The following is a 14,004-nucleotide window of genomic DNA, read 5'->3' on the forward strand; positions in this document are numbered from 1 at the left end:
TATGACAAAAAATAGGGTCCCACATCTCAATATTTCAATATTTTAACCGACTCTAGTCTCTCACTTTTCTTGTTTGTGATACCACATTACTATCTCTATTAGAAGGAAGTTCTTATTGACAAATGATGTGTGCTTGGGTTACAATAAATGAATGAATATTATAAGACACAAACAAGGAGACTACAAAATTAATGACACGACTTTAATTAGTTATCTTTTGAATATTTCATTCAAGAATCAAGAGCAAGCAAAGACTAAACTAAATGTAAGAATGGTTCAACCATAGATGGAAGAAAAGCGATGGTGCAGCACAATTTCCAAGGCTCTTCCGAAGCATATGCATGATCCAATCCTGACCTCTCGGATCACAAAATAATAATCTTAATTAATTTCATGTGTTTCTACGCAAGCTCCACAAATAAAGTTATCTTGATACTCACAAAGTTCCATATAAGCTGTCAATAAACATAGTTTTAAAGGAGTTTTACAAACAACATTTAGCACATAATTTAGCTCATAGAGCACTAATCCAACATTCTAATTCCTATGAGATTCGAGAGTACTTCTATTTTATTCAAATAAAACCACTTTTTCATATGACCAATGTGAAATCTTCAGCAGCTGCATCTGCAACCAATAGTACTGTCATCAACACCACTTTTTTCTTCAACACCTGCAAACAAGAGTAGCAATGACATCAGCACCGCAAACAGAATAATGTTAATGAGCAGCTAGCCTTTTAGACCTATTGAACTCACTGATTCACAATGTTAGGTACATTGGGCAATTTCAATATTTTATTAACGATCTCAAAATATTTTTTTTTCCTCCCATCACATTTTACCTATAATTAAATTACAAAACTACCCTTGAAAATCGAGGGGAAAAAACACACACAAGATTTTACAAAGGATCTCATAACATTAAAGTTTGGTCACTGCACAAAAAGAGTCATATACCTACGACCTGATTTAACAAATGATTTACATGGGCCTCGAATATCAAAATCCCAAAGTTGCAAAAACTAAATTTCACCAAAAAAAAAAAAAAACAGGACCTTTTTCCATGGCTGCATCAGTGTGTTTTGTGAAAACTTAAATATTAATAAAACCCTGAGCAATTATTTAAGTAAAACAAACCGTCCAACACAAGTAATGTGCCCAAAAGATCAGAATAGACACATTCAGTGGTCTTTCTAGTACGCAAAATCAGATACTAAAAAGATTAAGCGACGAAAAGTGCAAGAAAAGAGTAATCAATCATCTTCACAGTTGTTGTCGTCATCATCATCCAAACCAGCATTAATAGTGCCAAAAGCACTACCGCCCTCTTCACCCTTGACATTTCAAGCACAGCACACAACTGACATCCATTTGAAATATAAAACATCTTATATCTTTGTTATACTTGTTTCCAAAACTTAAATTTGGAATAAGTGAGAATAAATCACAAAAAATCAAATGAGGTAACATATTATTTTGATGGTAACATTTGAACCTACGACCTTCTCCAACCTCACCTAAGCAGATCGATCCAGGCATGAATATTTAAGCACGTAATGAAACACAAACTCTTGGACGAAATAGAAACAATGATTGTTAGTAAACAGTAAAGGAATGTTTTTAAACAAATAATGTTTGTCAGTATTCAAACCATTAAAATGACCCAAGAACCCACATTTATCACTCAGTGTGTAAGGTTTTCGATGATCTAGACACGAAGACAGGAAATTTTAGAGAGAAAAAGGTGTACAGAGGAAGAGTTTTTGGTAAACAACAAGCATGCAATGAGCACATGACTATGACCCTCTTGTGGCAACTATCCCTTAAAAATATGGAAAAAGTAAAAGCAGTTTCATCTTGTTAAAAGTTCTTTGCATCTCATTACATATACAACTTATATTCTCAACTTAACAATACAGGATAATTCTCAACTTAGACCTGCTTTATTTTTTTGGTCCTGCAACTCGGTAATGCTTTAAAATCATTCGTTAGGGTCTTTTATCCAAATCCATTATTGATCTTTTGAAAGTGGCATATTATGTATCAAACTGCTAACATTATTCACATATTAAAGGCATATAAATACAAAGCACAGAATACAATTTGAATTCATAGCATTGGCATTTCGTCAAAAGCTTCCTTAAATTTCTAATAATGTGGTGGCATTTTCATTAAGATTCAAAACATTCTGATTATGTTGCAACTATAAGAATCAAAACAGAATAGTTGAGAATGACACAAGTGCCTGGTTTTATATGTTGCAATTATGTTTCATTAATTTGGTAGCGTAAACTCTCTTTCATGCTCACACACGTGTTCATCTCCTGATTATTGTTTGTTGGGTTGTTGTTGATGATGATAACAAGAAGAAAAATGTTTAAACATGCTACTTGAACTATGATTTTGCCAAACGAAAACTGTGAAATTTTTCTATGCATTCAAAAACCAAAACCAAGTAATCTTTCTTCATATACTACCAAGACATAACTTCAATGTCCCTCAAAAATTTTGTTTTTGGGGTGAATTATAGTTACATGTCAGTGCACAAAGCATTATAAAACTTTTGACAAACTGAATAGAAAGAAATTGAAATGAGCTATAGAATAATTAATTTACCTTGCTTGGTGGGTGGGGGTTTCAGCCTACACAACTCCACCTTGATACCGGTTACTCCATACCAGACCTGAGCTTGAAAGGTTTTAGTTTGATTTTCAGCTATATCCTTTGCCTCAAAGGTAATATAATAGTTGATACCACAACCACCCACCCCTGTGTTTAGCTTCAGAAGCTTCACAAACTGAAAATTCGCATCCTACACAAATTAATTGTTCAATAAAATGTTAAGCATCACACAAATTAATTCTAAAGAGGAGAAAAAACCAGCGAAGGCACACGAATTTCCTTAGAAAAAAACAATAAAAAACATCAACCTGTTTCTCGTTGAAATGCTTTATCGCTAACTCTGTAAGAGGAATGACTTCTTTGATAACAGAAGAGTCAATGAGTGGATATGGTCGAATTGAACCAAACATATATTTAGCCATCTTATCAAAGTAATCAACATCAAAACCCTGTTCGTCCAAAAAGACATCCATAAAGATTGTAAGTTGACAAAACCCTAACATATACATAAACATATACAGACAAAGGGGTTTGAAAATAAAAACACAGAATAATCGATCATTATAAAGTGAATAGGAAGCACTCACATCGCTATCCTTAACCTGTTTCGCATACTCGTCATATTCTTCATCAGGTACAGAACTAGAATCGCTGTCGGCATCTTCTTCTTCTTCACAAACATCTTTTTTGTTTTTGGGCCACTCTTCCCAAACATTTTTATCACCGTCGCCGGACTCCGTTCTAGGCTTTTTTTCTGGAGGCGCGAAATCCTCCGATCCGAAGCTGAGTGAGGACGCGGAAAGGGTCGCCATTCACACAGAGATGCAGAACCGAGAAAAGTACGTAGAAAACAATCAAGGAGAGGCAAACAAATATATATATGTGAGGGCTGAGGCGGTTTATTCTGGGACATTGATTGAGTCATGGTTTGGGCCATGGACTCATCTGTCCCATGGATTGGGCTTACTCATGGGAAGCCTGCCTCCAGACGAATCACCAGCCCTTCTTCAATGTGTCACCCACCATTACTATCCTCGACTTCTCCGCATTACCCTACCAAACATAAATAAATAATAAAAAAAACACATTATTCACTGAAACAATGAAACAGAATCAAAAGCACTGAACTTTAATTGAAAGAAGAGAGAGAGAGAGAAGAGAAGACGAAAATAACCCTCTCCTGAGGGCGTGGACGAAGATTTTGCCGTCAACGGAGAGTGCGAAGCGAATTCCGAGCGGTTTCTCGAGAGTGACCATGCATGTACTCGTTCAAGTTCATCTTGAACGAAGACGAACCACCGCTCGACATCGCGAAAACCCTAACCGCCATTGGAGTGGAGCTTCTCTGTACGAGTGGTCGTGGAACGGCCATTGACGAAGCATGCGTCGTATCGGCCCCAAAATGAGGAAGAGCGGCCGTCGAGCAACGGCGGCGACGATCGATCGAGAGCTCTGCAACTCGGCAGTTGCAGAGTGAACATCTTGCTGAGAAATTGCAAACGGTCTTTCGAAGCGCTTACCGTTATTGGTCTGTTACTGTTACTGAGGAGTTGGAGCTCTCGAGCTCTCTCAGCTATCCATTACTCTTCCAGTCTTCCCTCTGTGATTTCTATACTACACCATCTGGTTCTGGTTCTCAGTTCTGGGTCACGTGCCTATGATCACGACTCACGAGCATTCCGTCACTTTCTTTCGCTTCCCTATTAACATTGCCACGTCGGATGAGTATGAAAAGCTTTTAACCAATCACTGCCCGCCACGGAAGACGAAGTTCACTCTCTAAGGGTAATATTGTAATTTAGGATTGATGATGAACGACTGTAGAGTAGTAAATCACAACAAGTTTCGAGAAGCCTCTGAACATGTATGCATTCCCGCGAGATATTTTTTATTTTTGAGGTTTAACCCGCGAGATATTTTTTAGTGAATTGAGAAATCTCCAACTCCAGGGCCTCTACTGATCCTGTGATCTTTATTCTTGTCGAAGATCATGAGATTTATGTATCATGATCGTAGGTACTTATAACTTTACTACGTTTACACATTCTCAATTTAACTTTTTTTACTTTAATATAATTTGATCAAAATTTAATATGAAGCAAATTTCACTTTGCACTCTTGTAGTTTGCTCAAATTGTCAAGTTGCTCCCTTAATTTTCAATTTTGACAATTTAAAACTCAAAGTTTAAAATAAAAAATAATATGGCCTCTTAAAAAGTCTACCTGTTATGTTAAATGCTTATGTGGTACATGTAGAACCCACAATTAATGTCTGTAACCATCCTAAGGGCAATTTCAGAAATGTTCATCTTGCAAGAGCACATAAAAGGCAAAAGATCACGTGGTTGATCTTGTTGGCTTCCTGAGTTGTGATGGTAGTGCTGCTTTGTTGTATACTTGATGGCCGAAGATACTAAATTCTCTATTAAGAAGTCGAACAACTGAATTTATTTGAAACAATTAACCATCAACAATTAACCATATGGGTCTCACATGTGTCACATAAGCAATATTTAACGTCTAACCGTTAAGTTAGATTTATTGAAAGACCACATTGTCTTTGATTTCAAACCTTAAGTTTCAAATTGCCAAAATTAAAACCTAAGGGAGCAACTTATAATTGACATACGAAATAACTTTTTTGTTATAAGAAGACGTAAAATCACGAACATGACGAGAGAGAGAGAGAGAGTCCCACATCTCAATATTTCAATATTTTAACTGACTCTATTCTCTCACTTTTATTGTTTGTGATACCACGTCACTATCTCTATTAGAAGGAAATTCTTATTGACATATGATGTGTGCTTGGGTTACAAGAAATTAATAAATATTATAGAAACAAACAATGAGACTACAAAATTAATGACATGAATTTAATTAGTTATCTTTTAAATATTTCATTCAAGAATCAAGAGCAAGCAAAGACTAAACTAAATGTAAGAATGGATCAACCATAGATGGAAGAAAAGCGATGGTGCAGCACAATTTCCAAGGCTCTTCCGAAGCATATACACGATCCAATCCTGACCTCTCGGATCACAAAATAATAATCTTAGTTAATTTCATGTGCTTTTACACAAGTTTCACAAATAAAGTAAACTTTGATACTCACAAATTTCATATAAGCTGTTAATAAACATAGTTTTAAAGGAGTTTTACAAACAACATTTAGCACATAGAGCACTAATTCAACATTCTAATTCCTACGAGATTCGAGAGTACCTCTGTTTTATTCAAATAAAACCACTTTTTCATATGACCAATGTGAAATCTTCAGCACCTGCAACTGCAAGCAATAGTAATGTCATCAACACCACTTTTTTCTTCAACACCTGCAAACAAGAGTAGCAATGACATCAGCACCGCAAACAGAAGAATGTTAATGAGCAGCTAGCCTTCAAGACCTATTGAACTCACTGATTCACAATGTTACGTACATTGGGCAATTTCAATATTTTATTAATGATCTCAAAAAAAAAAAAAATTTCTCCATCACATTTTACCTATAATTAAATTACAAAACTACCCTTGAAAATTAAGGGGAAAAACACACACACAAGATTTTACAAAGGATCTCAGAACATTATAGTTTGGTCACTGCACAAAAAAAGTCATATACCTACGACCAGATTTAACAAATGATTTACGTGGACCTCGTATATCAAAAATCCCAAAGTTGCAAAAACTAAATATTACCAAAAAAGAAAAAGGACCTTTTTTCCATGGCTGCATCATCGTATATCAAAATCCCAAAGTTGCAAACTTTTGACAAACTGAATAGAAAGAAATTGAAATGAGCTATAGAATAATTAATTTACCTTGCTTGGTGGTGGGTGGGGGTTTCAGCCTACACAACTCCACCTCGATACCGGTTACTCCATACCAGACCTGAGCTTGAAAGGTTTTAGTTTGATTTTCAGCTATATCCTTTGCCTCAAAGGTAATATAATAGTTGATACCACAACCACCCACCCCTGTGTTTAGCTTCAGAAGCTTCACAAACTGAAAATTCGCATCCTACACAAATTAATTGTTCAATAAAATGTTAAGCATCACACAAATTAATTCTAAAGAGGAGAAAAAACCAGCGAAGGCACACGAATTTCCTTAGAAAAAAACAATAAAAAACATCAACCTGTTTCTCGTTGAAATGCTTTATCGCTAACTCTGTAAGAGGAATGAGTTTTTTGATAACAGAAGAGTCAATGAGTGGATATGGTCGAATTGAACCAAACATATATTTAGCCATCTTATCAAAGTAATCAACATCAAAACCCTGTTCGTCCAAAAAGACATCCATAAAGATTGTAAGTTGACAAAACCCTAAAATATACATAAACATATACAGACAAAGGGGTTTGAGAAGAAAAACACACAATAATGATTATAAAGTGAATAGGAAGCACTCACATCGCTATCCTTAACCTGTTTCGCATACTCGTCATATTCTTCATCAGGTACAGAACTAGAATCGCTGTCGGCATCTTCTTCTTCTTCACAAACATCTTTTTTTTTTTTTTTGGTCAACTCTTCCCAAACATTTTTATCACCGTCGCCGGACTCCGTTCTAGGCTTGTTTTCTGGAGGCGCGAAATCCTCCGATCCGAAGCTGAGTGAGGACGCGGAAAGGGTCGCCATTCACACAGAGATGCAGAACCAAGAAAAGTTCGTAGAAAACAATCAAGGAGAGGCAAATATATATATATATATATGAGCCATGAGGGCTGAGGCGGTTTATTCTGGGACATTGATAGAGTCATGGTTTGGGCCATGGACTCATCTGTGCCATGGATTGGGCTTACTCATGGGAAGCCATTTTGCTATTGTGGGCCGTCAATTCCTAGCAAAATTTTGTTAGAGCTTTATTCCATATATCCTAATTTAGTTGGCTTATAATATGGCATTTATAAATTATTTTGCCCTTAAAGATTTTAACAGAGACATATTAATAAAGTATTTTGCGGCTATTTGGACTACAAAATCATATTTCTTCACCACACTTATGACTGAGATTTCGCAAGTAAAAAATAAAGAAAAAAGCATGATTAGGCCGAAGATTATGACTATTACTCAAGAGAAACTGGTTATGTGTTTGGTAGTCAAAGAAAGATGTTACATATAAGTTATATAACTGCGAAAATGTCACTCCCTTTAAATTGGTTTTAATTCTTTAAAAATTAAAGTATATAGGGTTTAACTCTTTTAATAATAGTTTTCTTAGTATTTTTTTTTAAATAAAGTTGTTATGAAAAATTTGGTTTTTTTTACCCAACTACCACCTAGATTATTGGGAGTGTACTTCGGTACTTCCGTATTATTCAAACTTTTTTTTTTACCAATTTATCACATAAAGTATTAATATATGCCAATGTAGCACTTACAGTCAATTTTTTTGTTAAATCATCAATTTTTTTCTCAAACTTCATAATTTACCCTTAAGTATAATTAAAAAAAGAGATGGAAGGAGAGGAAAGGAGGTCGGCATCATCGAAGATGGGTCGGCATTGGGGGTGAGGGTGGGTTGGCTGGGTTGTTTTTTTTTTTTTTTTAATGTATTTGGATTTTTGTTTTAGTTTTCATATATTTTATCATATGAATTGACAATATTAAATTTTAAGTTAATAGAAAAAATGACAAAAATAGAAGAAAAGTGTCACATTAGTATATATTAATACTTTTAGTGGTAAATTATCAAAAAAAAAAATTTGAATTGTAGGAAAGCACATCCCCTTTAGTGTTATGCGGGTAAAAAAGCCTAAAAATTTCTTGACTAAAAAGATATTTAAGAAAAGTAAAAGAGAAAGGTGGAACAACCAGTTAAAACTTAAAAGCACGAGCACACGCTGCACACCGGCAAGGCGGCAATCCCTTGGGTTAGAAGAACAAGAAACCTCTAGACCCGCTCTTCATTTTCTTGAGTAGTAACTCTCTAACTCTCTCTCTCTCTGTCTCTCTCTCTCGGGTTACTAGCTTCTGAGAGAGAACGGTGAATACGATTTAGGGTTTACGATAATCTAATTGAAAGGGTGAGGTAATTGGGTCTTTGATTGCAGGGTTTGTGGGCTTTGTCAAATGGAGAAGGATCAAAAGGTAGCGTCCGAAGACCCCAAGATAGATTTGTTCGAAGACGACGACGAGTTCGAAGAGTTCAACATCAATGAAGGTAATTTTGGGACCTTGTACTTGTTAATTATCAATTAGTTGCTGTATAATATTGTTTCCCATTTAACTTAATAGAATTTGTTTGTTAATCAAACAACTTTTTCATGAGTTTCTGCGTTTATATAATGGATAATTTGAAATGGGTTTTCTTTCATTTTGTTTCCTACTATAATTGTCTAATTATTAAACAATTCTCCCATTATTTCACTGCTGCTTTTTCTAAATTAAATTTAATGCATTCGTGTTAAGGAGCATGTGTTGATAGTCTATGAATCTAGTCCGGTCTACTAATATAATGATGTTAACTTGATTGTTATATGAATCAACACAGAAATGGGACTTTTTGATTATGAAGTTTTCGTTTATGAGAAAAGATTATGGGGATAACAGTAACAGGATATACATAATAACTGTTACCTCTTGGTTATTGATAGGATAAGGAAAAACATCATCTTGAATTTTTATAGTGATTTTTTGAGATTTGAGGGACGTGAATTGAACTTGGGTGCACAGTGGGTAATTTCACGGCCCTTCCAACTGGGCTATCCAACAAATGCAATTTTTATAGTGATTTGGTTGCTCTATATGTGGTGACAGAGTGGGATGAGAAGGAAGAAGGAAAAGAAGCAACACAGCAATGGGAGGATGATTGGGATGATGATGATGTCAATGATGACTTCTCTCTGCAGCTGAGGAAAGAGCTGGAGAACAATGCTGAGAAGAGCTAGGTTCATGTCTTGTTGCCTTCCTTCCCTTTGAACTTCATAATCCTATATGACAGTGGTGCTAGAAACCTAGTTTGCCTGTGATTTGATGGGTGGCCTAGTGCCAACCCGTTTTCATTTGAAACTCAAAACTATGGTATTTACTATTCTTGGTTAAAGAAATTTCAGTGTTGTGAATGACTTGCAGTCTTGCAAGATTACAATGAATGATGTGGTCTTGGTTTCCAACCCCTTGCAAAGATTTATTAAACCAATATGTCCATAATCATGATGAAGTACCACTTTACCGTACTCTCAGTCTCAGTTATCACATTTTGTTTTTAGATATGGCCTGTTTCTTCTTTTTGGATTTGTGATTATTAGATCTGTGTATCTGTTTGAACTCCTTAAAGAAGAATGTCACTCAACAGTACACTAATTTTTGTAGCGAACTCACTATGTAATTAGGTTTGGATTTATTATTATAATTTTCTTGAATTAATTTGGTTATTGAAATGGTCATTCCATAAGGAGAAATATCTGGTGAGACCCAAGGCAAACCCATGTGGGCTTACATTCGGTGTTTCAGCCAGGCAAATGGGCTCAATACACCAGGCCTCATGCACGCATTGCCACTCAACTTGAGGCGAGTTTTCGACCAAAAAAAAAAAACTTGAGATGAGTTGTGTCGTATCATGTAGAATCGTTGCACGGGTTTGTGTTGAATAATAACGAATCTTACATAACATGATTTATTTAATTAATTGTGTCAATTAATTTAACAATAACTCGACATATTTATTAATCGCGTAAAATTTGACCTGTATGGCTGTATCAATCACAGACTCACAGTGTTCTTTTAGTCTTTTCACGTTTATACCAATCTTGTACATATTTGACCTGTATCAATCACAGTGTTCTTTTAGTCTTTTCACGTTTATGCCAATCTTGTACATATTAATGGTAGATGTATAACCTTAATACGATTCCATAATTGCCTCATGTGTCTCTTGGGACCCTTGGTGAAACAACAGGAGTCCCAGTCTTCACAGAATAGTAGTTGTCCCATTTGTAGCCATACACTTGATTTTCGCATTTGCTAATCCCACATGGTAGTCTTACTGTACAGGTCACCACCTGGATTGGTTTTAAAATTGGAAAATGACAATTTATATTATGAGAGAGAGCTGGCTACTCTTTGAATGCTCTTGCACTCCTTCAAAGATCACACAAGTAGAAGAGAGTGCGAATAATGCACTCTTTAAATTTTTTCTTTTGGGTACCTTTTCTTTTTGTGTGATACCCTCTTATACAAATTTAGAAAGAAATCAATGACCATTTAGTTTAATGGTGGCATTAAGACTCTTGGGAATAAGTCATGAGTCAAAAGTTCATGGACAAGTTGTTGCTTAATAAAAATAACAAAAAAATTAGAAGGAGAATAAATATATTTTTTGAAACCATAGAAAAAGAATCAATTTTATCATTCAATAATAAAAGTTATACCCAACCAAAATATGCTTCAACTTTGTAGTAAAAAATGATATCTGACCAAAAAATGATAATAGATAATATTAATTTCATGTACGATTTGTGCGAATTAGTCTACACAAGAATCACAACATATATAATCTGCGTCAGTATCAAAATAAAACTTTCTGTCAACCATTATACAAAAAAGTCCAATAATAATTTCCTAGTATTTTAAAACTTAATGGCCCCCAATTTTATATGCCAAAACCATGCATGCATATATGTGAATGTCCTTATGCATGACACTGTATTATGAAGTAGATAGGAAGTGACCTATAACTGAATTTGATAAATGCTCACTCATTTTTATTGAATTAAAGAGACTGCAAATGAATTAATACGTACACCCTTGATCCAACATTAAGATGGAGTAATTATTCCGTAACACGTACGACCATGTATGCACGTAGTATAGCTAAGGTTTATTTATATATTTATCCCGTAAAATTATAGTCTCGTCTCATTTACTTGTTTAAAGTTTATTATCTTAGTTTATTATAATATAGGTGAAAGTGTTGGTGGCGTCTGACTGTTATGCATAGTAATTTTTTCTCCCGATGAGCCGTGATCATCTGCTGTGGTGTTGTTGCATGTCTCATCTATAAGCGACTGCAACGCTTGCCACGACGACCCACCCTCCTTCACAGCTTTCTTTGCCATGTCTGCAAAGTCCTTCACCTTCTTCCTCACCTCCTTCCCCTTCTCCCCCTCCATCAACTCCTTCACCATCTTCTCCAACCCCTCTGAACTCACAAACCCATCACCATCAGCTGGTGATGTCTCCACCCCCAGCCCCACCTTGATCTCCTCCACCACCAGTCTCGCATTCAAGGGCTGCTCCGCCATCATGGGCCAAGCGAGAATCGGCACTCCTGCACATATGCTCTCCAACACCGAGTTCCATCCACAGTGACTCAGAAAACCCTTCACACTCTCATGCATCAGAATCTCCTTTTGGTCAACCCACTCTTTGACCACTATTCCCCTGCCTTTCACTCTCTCCTCAAACCCACTATCCCATGTTTCTGACTCCATCTTTCTTATGGCCCACAAAAAGTTCACCTTTGATTTCTCCAACCCATTTGCTATTTCTTGGAGCTGCTCAGCTGAAAGCTCTGCTTGAGATCCAAATGCAATATACAAAACCTCACTTCCCTCCTCCAGCTTTTGGTCTAGCCACTGAACCCAGATGGGCTTATTATGATCATAACCATCTTGTTGATCAAGTGGCTGGTCAGCTGCCAGCTGGAAAAGAGGCCCAATAGACCAAGACTTGGGCGAGCAGTCAGTGCTCCAATAGTCAGCAAAAACAGGCTCCAGCTCATAGAAACTGTTGGTGATCAAACCCATGCTACGAGATGTTGCGTCCATAGCTTTCATGAGGAACTCAGAGACCTCAGAACTGTCTTTAAAACAGAAGGCGAAATCCTTCTTAGTGACTTTGATCCAAGGAAACCGAGTCACCGTGATCAACTCGTTCTCTGACTCGGGCCCCTGGAGAAGCTGACTCTCAGCGACAACTTTGGACACCGACATGGCGTAGTTGCCGAAGCCGTAGAAAACGAACCTCGGGAAGTTGAATTTGGTGGCGGAGTCGACCGTCCACCAGAGGAAGCCATCGGAGATCATGAAGCTGACACGTGGAAGGGTCTGGAGCGCTCGTTCGAAGTGGGGCTGCATGAGATGGGTGGCGAGGGCGAAGCGGTGGAAGAGAGACATGGAAGGGAGCTTGTCGGTGGTTTCGATGCCGGTGGGGATTCCGGGGATGTTTTGGGGGAAAGGGATGTCGATGACGGTTGCGGCGGTGTCGGCGAGGGATTGGTGGATGAAGGGGCGGTTGGCGGGGGTGGTGAAGACGGTCACAGCGAGGCCGCGAGTGAGGAAGAGGCGCGTGAGGTGGAGGAGTGGGATGGTGTGGCCTTTGGACATGAAGGGGAATAAAACCACATGCTGAGACTGGGTCTGCGGTTGTACATCTGAATCACTGGAAATTGAACCCATCTTCTTCTTCTTCTTAATTCTTCTTCTTTTTTTGTTGTTCACTCAGAGTCTATGTATCTTTGGGTTGATTTATTGTTGGGTTGCTGGAAATTAAGCAAGTGGTGGATAATTATATAGAGGAACGTGGATATGTCACTCAGTGCATGGAGTGAGGAGTTGAGGACCTAAGCTAGCTAGAGAGCGCTCACCACCTAGTTAAGGTGACCTCATTAAAATACTGCTATGTGGCATGTTAGCTAACCTTGGTCAAACTTTTATATTATCATATTATTAATATTTCTATTCATTTTTGAAGTTAGGCACTTTAACCAAAATGCCTTTTCTCCTCCTACGTTCTACCACGTCTTAACCAGGATTGCTTTAAAGCGTGTTGGGCTTTGTTTGTGGGATTGTGTGAGTAAGGTGAACCAATGTCACACGTCGAAAAATTATAATTTATTACATGTGCTTATAAGTTTTGAGTTTCTCCACCCATTGCCAATTGATTTTGGGTTGGATGCTCTAATTCTATCATGGTATTAGAGCCAGGTTATCCGCGTGTAAGGCCTAACGGCCACACGTGCTCCCACATCACCCAATATAAGTTCACGTGTAAGGCTCAAAATCTTGCCACACGTGCGGGGGCGTGTTGAGAGTAATATAGAACAATGTCTCACATGGGAAAACTAGAGTTTAGTATATGTGCTTATAAGTCTTAGGCCTCTCCACCCATTGTTAATTAATTTTGGGTTAAATGCTCTAATTTTATCATATTGTCCTCGCACTTAATTAATTAAATACTTTGAAACAGATTGAGCATGCAATATGATTTGTAACACCCAAACATTAAGATCAGTATTGATGAGAGTTGATGTACTTTTAACACCAATTCCTTCATTTTCGGTTACGCAGGAACTGATCCGACAAAAAAAATATCACTGAAACCAAAAACAAGTGGAACCTAAAATTATCTTATATACTACGTCACAATTATATAT

The 14,004-nt window shown here is 36.9% G+C and overlaps 4 protein-coding genes across 5 annotated transcripts; 1 reads left to right on the forward strand and 3 right to left on the reverse strand.

The window, feature by feature from the left end:
* Nucleotides 1-365: 365 nt before the first annotated feature.
* Nucleotides 366-3,567, reverse strand: LOC147288703 (UPF0725 protein At4g28920-like). Its single transcript, XM_086241760.1, has 4 exons — nucleotides 3,212-3,567; nucleotides 2,933-3,073; nucleotides 2,619-2,814; nucleotides 366-673 (listed from the first exon to the last, which is right to left on the reverse strand). The coding sequence occupies exons 1-4, from the start codon at nucleotides 3,434-3,436 to the stop codon at nucleotides 615-617; spliced, it is 621 nt and encodes a 206-aa protein (XP_086097886.1). The 5' UTR covers nucleotides 3,437-3,567; the 3' UTR covers nucleotides 366-614.
* Nucleotides 3,568-5,395: 1,828 nt separating this feature from the next.
* Nucleotides 5,396-7,291, reverse strand: LOC147288704 (UPF0725 protein At4g28920-like). Its single transcript, XM_086242479.1, has 5 exons — nucleotides 7,038-7,291; nucleotides 6,763-6,903; nucleotides 6,446-6,644; nucleotides 5,850-5,959; nucleotides 5,396-5,650 (listed from the first exon to the last, which is right to left on the reverse strand). The coding sequence occupies exons 1-4, from the start codon at nucleotides 7,263-7,265 to the stop codon at nucleotides 5,901-5,903; spliced, it is 627 nt and encodes a 208-aa protein (XP_086098605.1). The 5' UTR covers nucleotides 7,266-7,291; the 3' UTR covers nucleotides 5,396-5,650; nucleotides 5,850-5,900.
* A 1,142-nt stretch (nucleotides 7,292-8,433) lies between these two features.
* On the forward strand, nucleotides 8,434-9,742 carry LOC147288705 (protein DSS1 HOMOLOG ON CHROMOSOME V-like). 2 transcript variants are annotated; one of them, XM_086241535.1, is made up of 3 exons: nucleotides 8,434-8,548; nucleotides 8,681-8,790; nucleotides 9,387-9,742. In XM_086241535.1, exons 2-3 carry the CDS (start codon nucleotides 8,700-8,702, stop codon nucleotides 9,515-9,517), a joined length of 222 nt encoding a protein of 73 aa, XP_086097661.1. In that variant the 5' UTR covers nucleotides 8,434-8,548; nucleotides 8,681-8,699; the 3' UTR covers nucleotides 9,518-9,742. The 2 variants fall into 2 exon arrangements, with proteins under 2 accessions (XP_086097661.1, XP_086097662.1); XM_086241536.1 differs by having other exon boundaries at nucleotides 8,462-8,545.
* Nucleotides 9,743-11,248: 1,506 nt separating this feature from the next.
* On the reverse strand, nucleotides 11,249-13,222 carry LOC147288706 (UDP-glycosyltransferase 90A1-like). The gene has a single exon (XM_086240096.1). The coding sequence runs from the start codon at nucleotides 13,025-13,027 to the stop codon at nucleotides 11,522-11,524; it is 1,506 nt and encodes a 501-aa protein (XP_086096222.1). The 5' UTR covers nucleotides 13,028-13,222; the 3' UTR covers nucleotides 11,249-11,521.
* Between the last annotated feature and the right edge of the window lie 782 nt (nucleotides 13,223-14,004).

This window comes from Dryas octopetala, chromosome 4 (genome assembly GCF_963921425.1).
Source record: "Dryas octopetala chromosome 4, drDryOcto1.1, whole genome shotgun sequence".
In the NCBI taxonomy this organism is placed as follows: domain Eukaryota; kingdom Viridiplantae; phylum Streptophyta; class Magnoliopsida; order Rosales; family Rosaceae; genus Dryas; species Dryas octopetala.

Bases quoted from the DNA above. Each gene is read 5' to 3' on its own strand.
- LOC147288703 (XM_086241760.1), bottom strand. From the start codon at position 3,436: ATGGCGACCCTTTCCGCGTCCTCACTCAGCTTCGGATCGGAGGATTTC. The intron at 2,815-2,932 runs GTTGATGTTTTT...TAATTTGTGTAG, and splicing joins AGCATTTCAACGAGAAACAG to GATGCGAATTTTCAGTTTGT. The intron at 674-2,618 runs GTAAATTAATTA...TCTTGTTTGCAG, and splicing joins ACCCCCACCCACCAAGCAAG to GTGTTGAAGAAAAAAGTGGT.
- LOC147288704 (XM_086242479.1), bottom strand. From the start codon at position 7,265: ATGGCGACCCTTTCCGCGTCCTCACTCAGCTTCGGATCGGAGGATTTC. The intron at 6,904-7,037 runs GTGAGTGCTTCC...TTGGACGAACAG, and splicing joins AACAGGTTAAGGATAGCGAT to GGTTTTGATGTTGATTACTT. The intron at 6,645-6,762 runs GTTGATGTTTTT...TAATTTGTGTAG, and splicing joins AGCATTTCAACGAGAAACAG to GATGCGAATTTTCAGTTTGT.
- LOC147288705 (XM_086241535.1), top strand. From the start codon at position 8,700: ATGGAGAAGGATCAAAAGGTAGCGTCCGAAGACCCCAAGATAGATTTG. The intron at 8,791-9,386 runs GTAATTTTGGGA...ATGTGGTGACAG, and splicing joins AGAGTTCAACATCAATGAAG to AGTGGGATGAGAAGGAAGAA.
- LOC147288706 (XM_086240096.1), bottom strand. From the start codon at position 13,027: ATGGGTTCAATTTCCAGTGATTCAGATGTACAACCGCAGACCCAGTCT.